This window comes from Tamandua tetradactyla, chromosome X, assembly GCF_023851605.1.
Source record: "Tamandua tetradactyla isolate mTamTet1 chromosome X, mTamTet1.pri, whole genome shotgun sequence".
Taxonomy (NCBI): Eukaryota; Metazoa; Chordata; class Mammalia; order Pilosa; family Myrmecophagidae; genus Tamandua; species Tamandua tetradactyla.
In genome coordinates this window covers 122,047,441-122,056,196 of record NC_135353.1, presented here as the reverse complement: position 1 = coordinate 122,056,196, position 8,756 = coordinate 122,047,441, and the positions used below count along the sequence as shown (strand labels likewise).

The following is an 8,756-nucleotide window of genomic DNA, read 5'->3' as shown; positions in this document are numbered from 1 at the left end:
TTCTCTTGTTTAGCTGGGTCTGTGCCCACTCCAGCTACTTTTCAGAAATTTATGGTGCTTTCATCTCCTGATATCTCCCCTACTCTTCCCATTGCCCATGTGGTGGGTTTATATATTAAAAAAATTCTTTGGCATTTATTACATCTGTGTTGTATGCAGGAGATGAAATAAATGCTTGTGGTCAATCTGTGTACTTACTTGAAACTCTTACATTGTGTTTTAATTTTATTTTAAATCTCTGATATGTGTAATTATGTTCCTTTGCTCATTCCTAATGCTGGTTGCTTTTATCTTTATCATCTTCATATTTGTTTGATCTATAGACTCTTCCTAATGAGTTGTCTATCTATTTTAGTGGTCTTTTGGTTTCATTATCATATCTACGTATTTTCTATTGAGTAAATATCTCATTTTACTCATCAATGAGGTTGACCATTATATCATGTGCTAATATTGGTGATGTGGATATCCTTCTTTGTGATGTGTATGTCCAAGTTATCTGCCCATTTTTTTGTCATGTGGTCTTTGACTTATTAATTTGTTAACAGATTTTTATTTGATAAGTTGTATTTTCTTGAACAATCTAGAGTTCCTTACTTTATTAGTCTTTTCAAAGAACCAGCTTTGATTTTCACTATTGTTTTCTGTTTCACTGATTGTGCTGGTTTAAAATTTGTGTACCCCCAGTAAAGCCATGTTCTTTAATCCTCATTCAATATTGTTGTGTGGGATCTTTTTATTGTTTCCATGGAGATGTGACCCATCCAACTGTGGGTGGTACCTCTTGATTAGGTAACTTCCATGGAGAAGTTTCTCCACTAATTCAAGATGGGGTTGCTTATTTGAGTCCTTTAAGGGGGAACTATTTTTTGGAAAAAGCTTTACAGCCCACACAACCAAAGATCTTTGGAGATACAGAAAGAAAATGCCCCTGGGGAAGCCATTTGAAGAAGCCAGTAGGGAAAGCTAGCAGACCTCACCATATGCCCCCCCCCCCCCCCAGCTGAGAGAGAAATCTTGAAGGTCACGGGCCCTTTCTTTGAAGTTATCTTTTCCTGGATACCATAGTTTGGAAATTTCTATGGCCTTAGAACTGTAAATTTGCACCTTAATAAATTCTCTTTTTAAAAACCATTACATTTCTGGTACATTGCATTCCATTTGCATTTAGCAAACTAAGACAGACTTTGGTACCAGAGAAGTGGGATGCTTCAGTTTGCAAACACCAAACATGTTGGAACAGCTTTTTTAATGAATAAGGGGAAGATTCTGAATAATTGTGAGGATCTTGATAGAGAATCCTAGAATTCTTTGAAGAGACTGTTGGCAGAAATATGGACTCTAAAGATATCTTTGACAAGGTTTTGGACAGAAACAGTGAATGTGTCATTGAAAACTGGAAGGAAGGCGATCTTTGTGGATGGAGGCAGGATTTGAGAACGATGAACTTGGATATTTAGTAGAAGAGATTTCCAAACTAAATGTGGAAAATGCAGTTTGGCTGCTCCTTGCCCCTTATAGTAAAAGGTGACAGGAAAGGGATAAGTTGAGAACAGAACTCTTGAGTACAAAGGAACCAAAAATAGATGGTTTGGAAAATTCTGGGCTTACAGAAAAGTAGACTCCAGAGAATAGTGCCCCATGTGAGTATTTAACCAAACGTGTAACAAGTCAGCCATTTTAGGAAAAGTCAGGATTGGAGATAGACTCATCCAGGAAGGATTTATGAAACTCCTATTGTCTACTGGTTATGATCCATGCATACTACATAGAAAACCATAGTTCTGTATAAAGGAAACCACTGCCAATCTGGACTAAACAGGACAGAAAAGGGACAACTTGAAGAAAAAGTAACTTCAAAGGTAGAACCATGGATATAAGGTCTGAAGCCAAGAAGCTTCAGGCCAGGAGAGTGGACCCACCCATGCACTTGGAGAGGGTGAGTTTGCCCCAAAGGCAGAGGGCAGGCCTTCTGCCTAGATGTTCTGGAAGGCTTATGGTGCCCCAGGCCTCTGAGAGGGTAGAGCACATTCCTTGGGGATTAGGGGGAGCCTGGCTGCCATTCCATTGTTCTGGAGGGGTTAAACGTGTACCTTGGAGATGGCAGAGATCCCAGCTGCTGCCGCGATGTTTAGCGAGGGTGGAGCCAAGAAGATGGTCTCTGCAACGTCCCCCTAGGTTGCATTTAGAGAGAACAGGGATGCTCTATAAGCCCCTGGAAAGAGTGAGACTGCCACTTTCTAAAGCCCTGAGGATAAATGACTCAGACTTTGAAATCTAATGGAATTTACCCTGCAGGTTGTGTTCCTTCCAATTTCTCCCTATAGAATTGGAAACATGTATCCTATGACTGTTTCTCCTTTGTTTGTATATTGGTAGCAGATAACATGTTCTGAGTTTTTACAGGTCCAGGGCCAAAGGATAATTTTGCCTTAGGACAGACCATGCCTGTGTTGACTTTGATGAGATTATGTACTGTTTCTGACTTTGTATTGTTATTGAAATTGTTTAACGCTTTGTGATTTTGTAATGGAATGAATGCATTTTGTATACGGAAAAAACATGTATTTTGGGGGTCCAGAGGGTAGAATGTGGTGGTTTGAAGCTGTTGGGTACCTCAGAAAAGCCATGTTCTTTAATCCTCATTCAATATTGTACTCCATGTATGGAATGCAAGTTTTCACCCCGATGACCTGGGTTGGATTCATGGTAAGATTGTGGCTATATTACAAAATAAAAAGATAAATTTTATAAAATTCTTCCTTGCAGACTCCAACTCCACCACCTCAAACAATAGAACAGACCAAAGCGAAAATTGACTATGTTGATATACTATCACCACTTTTATAAATGGGAAAGCTAGTAGTTTCGTCAGTTCTCAGCCCCAGATCAGCCATGTTGGAGTCAGAAATATTTTCCATTTTTTAAATTGAAATTTTAAGTTATTCATTTTTAAGTACTCAAGTAACATGGTATAATTTCCCCTAATTTTATTTTGCAAATGGTACCATAAGTTTTAAATGGGAAACGAGTTTTTGTGAAAAACACGATTCATATAATGAATTCAAATGTGGGAAACCAAGAAAACTAAAGTAAATTCACCATAATTCCCACTGTTGACAGACAAATCCCAGTTGGTTTGTCAATTTCCTTCCTCTCTGAGCACATATAAAAATGATAAGTAGAACATGGAAAACTGACATTCTTTGAGGACTGTGTCCCTAGCACAGACTGTTTCCACACCACATACCTGTGGTCACTGAAGGGACCTTGGGGCAGCTCCTCTCTGTGCACAAACTCTAGTGGCCACATCCTGCTTCCTGGACTCGCTCAGTCCACACCTATTCCCCATTATCAGGATGAGATCCTGCATCACTGAAATCCCCAGACCCTATAATTCCTGAAGCCACAGACCACCATCATTCTCTCACTACAGAATTATGCCCACCATTGACTGCCCATCACTCCTCTTTTCACTATCCCATTCACTACACTTTACCGTCACTTGCACTACTCTTCACTCACAACATTCACTCCACTCTGCCCCCATTCAACACTTTTGCTCACACTTTGCCTCATATTACTCCCAACTTATGAACATTGTCTGCATTTCCAACATTCACTCAGCCTGTATTCATTTCCATTCTCCCCAACATTACTCACACTTATGTATACTCTATTGTCTCTTCTTCAGTGATTCACTCCACCTAATATTTCTCCCATTTACCTCTAGTCTTCCCCTTATTCATCCACGCTCTGGCTCTCATTATCCCATTCAACCACACATAGCCCTTCATTACTTTCCTCTCTCTTCCCCTAATTCCAGTCCATTTATTCATCCTGTTTGTTCTCATTCTTTTGCCTCTAGGTCTGTGCTTCAGCCACCTCCATTCACCCAAAGGCTGCTGTGCTGGTTTGGAGCTGTTATGTACCCAACAAAAGGCCATTTATTTTAATTCATGTGGGTGGGATCTTTTGTTTGGTTCAATTGAGATGTGACCTAGCTCATTCAGGGTGGGTCTTAATTCCTTTACTGGGGTCCTTTATGGGGCTGTGAGAAAATGCCCACAGACATTTGGAGAGAGCCACTGAAACCAGAACCTAGGAGAGGAGGGCCAGAAGATGTCACCATGTGCCTTCCTATGTGACAGAGTGTGATAGTTAGGTTCAGGTGTCAACTTTACCAGGTGATGGTGCCCATTTCTGTTGCTGTGGACTTGATTCATCAACATGTGAAATTCATCTATGGCTGATTACATCTGCAGTTGGCTAAGGGGGGGTGACTTCTACAATGACTGATATTTAATTAGCTGGAGGCTTAAAAGAGAGGTCAGAAGGGAGCTGAGCACAGCAGGGCCCAAGCAGCTCAGCATACCTCATCTCAGCACTTGCAGCTCAGCCCAGACATTTGGAGATGCAGAAAGAAATCACCCCAGGGAAGGCCTTTGGAACCCAGAAGCCAGGAGAGAAGGCCAACAGACATCACCATGTGCCTTCCCATGTAACAGAGTACCTTAGATGAAAGCTAGCTGCCTTTCCTCTGGAAAACCATAAATTTTTAACTAAATAAATCCCCTTATTAAAAGTCAATCCATTTCTGGTGTGTTGCATTCTGGCAGCTTTAGCAAACTAAAACACAAAGGAACCCTGGATGTCAGCAGCTTTCCCTCAGAGAAAGTATTTTCTTCTTGATGCTTATTTTTGACATTTTCATGGCCTTAGAACTGTAAATTTGCATTCCAGCAGCTTCACCAAACCAAAACAGCTGCCAAACAGGTTTCCATCTGTCTTGCTGAAAGCAAGAGCTCAAGATCCACCTGACATGGCAAGACCTTACCCCCACCCCCATCCTACTGCAGGTTGGCCTTTGGTTGCCTGAAACCACAGGAAGATTCCCTCTCAATAGAAAGATGAAATGTCTTCATTTCCAGTGCCCTTGAGTATCCTCCCAGCAGACTGTGCAGGCCAGTCAGCCCATTTATTCCCCAAGTTCCTGCTCCCTAGAAAAGCATTGAATGTGGTGTCTGAATTACATACCCTATGTAAGTGTGAGCCCATAGCTCATTTCCATGCAGGATAATGCCAGCAACAAACAAAGCCTGGGAGGACACAGACAGGCTCAGGTCTAACTAACCCACCTGTTAGGTGAAATCTAAACGCTGGCCATCTTCAGGGTTTGCACGGCTTGGGTTGTCCAGCTCCACCACAGAGCTATCCCCAGTGAAAAACCACAAGAAAGCATGAGGACCACAAATATGTAATTCATACAAATATGTAATTTATTCTGAAGCAAATGTGCTGATATTACCTGGTCTTTGACTGTGTCCATTCAGACCATCACTCTAAATCTTTACCTCACGTTGGAAAATGTGTTTCACTAGTAGTGATGTGACCACATAGTAAACCTTTCTGTGGATTTGTGCTTTACATCTCTTGTAAAAAAAAAAAAATATATATATATATATATGAAATAATTTAATTTTGTTAAGATATGGAAAAACATTGGTGGTCTTTAGTGAAGGATATTTTCACAGGTGTTTCGATGTGCATACTAAATTAGAAATGTGTTGCAGTCTAAATTATTCGAGGTTTACATAATGTGGTCCGAGCTGACCTGAGAATCACTTTATTTGGCCCCTTCAAGAAAGTAATGTCAATGTGCTTTAGGAACTGATTGGATACATTGCTCTGTCTGCCTATTTAATTTACTCACTCTTTTTAAAAAAATTAAGCTCCATATTGAACATATCTATATTAAATATATTATGAAATCCTGACTCTAGAATCTGGGTTGATGATAATATTAATACTATAAAATAAAAATATGCTTGTTAAAATTTTTATTTATTTTTGAAAAGGTAGCAGTACATCCACATAGTAAAATTTTCCAAAGTTATGAAAGGATATAGTTTTCCCTCCAAATCCCATCCCTCAGCTGTCCCCTTCCCCTTCCCAGAGGTAATCAATGTTACCAGTTTCTTGTGTATCTTTCCGGAGATAGATTATGAATATACTATCAACTATGTACTTACCATTTTCTCCCCTTTATATATAAGTGCTAGCATATACTATCCTGCATCTTGCTTTTCTCGCCTAATAACGTATCTTAGAGATCATCCCATGGCACTATATAAACGCTATCCAAATTCTCTTTATTTTTTCATTTTTGTCTACCTAGGAGTTTGCTGAATGAAAATAACATGATTTCAGGAACCACACCTTGGTGGTGTTATTTGCACAGTCTTCACACTTTTGAGTTCACAAATACTGCATCAATACCTTTGTGCACTCAGCATTTTGTGCATGTGTGAGTATAGACATTGCCTGAACTAGAATTGCTGGCTCAAAAGCCACGTGCATTTGTGGGTTCGATTACTTTTTGATGATTCATCTGTGAATGAGAAGAGTTTTTCCTGGACTTGCTATTTTCTGGAGGTTCATGTGGGGTTACAAACTGGGGCAACATTAAAGCAAATCAGAGTTTTTCTTACAACTGGGAATTTTTTTGCATTTTTGTGTTAGTTCTTTCAGATTTTACTTCTGTTCACACAGTAAATAGGGGCAGCTGTAGGGTTCTTAACAAGCAAAGTACCCTTCTCTTTCCCCCGACTCTGTCCAACTATACAAACTACTTTCTCCAAATATGGCTTGTCTGCGTGATTGCTTGTCAAGGCCCCTGCCTGTTTCTCCTTAGACCCCAAATAAGCCTAGGAAACATCCTACCATTTACATGCCCATGCACTCTGTTACCACTGTTTATGTATATATATGTGAGTTTGCGCCACCAGGTGTATCCTGAGCCTCAGATAAGAGTCTTTACCATGCTGACTCACATGTGCAGCCCTGATCATTCTCTCGCTGAAATATCCTGCACTGATTGATTTCCTCTGATTCTGGCAGCCCTCTCGTCAGAGTTTCAGCTATCTCCTAAATCAGATATAGAAATTACCCTTTTGATTCTCTTTCTCCCTATAGCTTCTGGGTGAAAACATAGATGAAAAGGGGTAAGACTAACTTTATTCTACCCTATTTAAACCAGAAATATGTTTAAAATGTTTATTAAATTGACAAAACTTTCATTCAGTGTGCATAACAGACATGGTTGATTCACTCTCTAATGTGTGATGAATTTTGACTTCCGAGTATGGCCTTTCCCATGGGCTTTCTTTCCTGTATGCGTTCTCTGATGCACAATAAGGTTAGATTTTTGGGTAAAAGCTTTCCCACATTCTGTACACTTATAGGGTTTTTCTCCAGTATGCGTTCTCTGGTGTACAGTGAATGTTGATTTTTCTCTGAAGGCTTTACCACACTCTGTGCATGCATAGGGTTTTTCTCCTGTGTGTGTTCTCTGATGTATTATGAGCTGTGACTTCTGACTGAAAGCTTTCCAGCATACAGGACATTCATAGGGTTTTTCTCCTGTATGAATTCTCTGATGTATAATGAGTTTTGACTTTTCTCTGAAGGCTTTGCCACATTCATTGCATTTATAGGGCTTTTCTTCTGTATGAGTTCTTTGATGTATAATGAGATATGATTTCTGGGAGAAAGCTTTTTCACATTCATTGCATTCATACGGTTTCTCTCCAGTATGACCTCTCTGATGTAACATGAGATAAGACTTCTGAGAGAAAGCTTTCTCACATTCATTACATTCAAAGGGTTTCTCTCCTGAATGAGTTCTCTGATGTACACCAAGGTTTGACTTTTGGGTGAAGGTTTTTCCACATACATCACATTCATAGGGCTTCTCTCCAGTATGAGTTCTCCGGTGCACAATGAGAGTTGACTTCTCATTAAAGGACTTCCCACATTCAGTACATTTATGGGGCTTCTCTCCTGTATGAGTTCTCTGATGTATAATAAGGGTTGATTTATCACTGAAAGTTTTTTTACACTCGTTACATTCATGGGGCTTCTTTCCTGTATGAGTACTATGATGTATAATTAGGTCAAGCTTCTGTACAAAAGATTCCCCACATTTAGTACATTCATAGGTTTTTTCTCCTGTATGAGTTTTCTGATGGACAATGAGGTTTGACTTCTGAGTGAAAGCCTTCCCACATTCATTGCATTCATAAGGTTTCTCTCCTGTATGAGTCCTGTAATGTATGATGACAGTTGACTTCTCTCTGAAGGCTTTCCCACATTCAGGGCACTCAAAGGGTCTCTCACCTGTATGAGTTCTCAGGTGTATAATGAGCTGAGACTTTTGGCTAAAGGCTTTTCCACATTCAGTACATCCAAAAGGTTTTTCTCCTGTATGAGTTCTCCAATGTACAATGAGGTGGGACTTCTTGCTGAAGGTTTTCCTACATGCAGTACATTCAAAGGGCTTCTCACCATTTTTAATTCTCTGATGTAGACTAAGACCTTTCTTTCGCCTGAGGACTTTTCCACATTCTTTATATCCATAGGATTTCACACCTGGATTTGTTTTCTCATACTCGGTATGGAAGAATAACTTTGCACATCCAGTATCATGTTTCTTTACTGCAGAACTTCTACTAAATAAGTCTAAACTATCTGTCATATTATTTCCAAATGATTCATGTTTATGGGGTCTTTGAACTAAAGAAACAAGATTTGTACTCAGATGAAGTGTGTTTCCAAATTCATTACATTCATGGCCAGTCTTGTTGGTAGCTGTTTTCTTGTCAGGGAATCCAACTTGCTTCAACAAATGTTTATTTCGGTTATCCTGGTGCTGCTTCTCAATCTGTTCATCAACTTGGCAGACTTCTAGAAAGAAG

At 39.7% G+C, this 8,756-nt stretch overlaps 1 protein-coding gene across 1 annotated transcript in view; it reads right to left on the bottom strand.

The window, feature by feature from the left end:
• Positions 1-5,829: 5,829 nt before the first annotated feature.
• Positions 5,830-8,756, bottom strand: part of ZNF182 (zinc finger protein 182) — a 108,667-nt gene continuing 105,740 nt past the window's right edge. Inside the window, exon 11 of the mRNA XM_077146076.1 lies at positions 5,830-8,745. Within this exon, the coding sequence (XP_077002191.1) occupies positions 7,115-8,745 (1,631 nt within the window). The 3' untranslated portion in view covers positions 5,830-7,114. The remainder of the gene's footprint in view (positions 8,746-8,756) is intronic.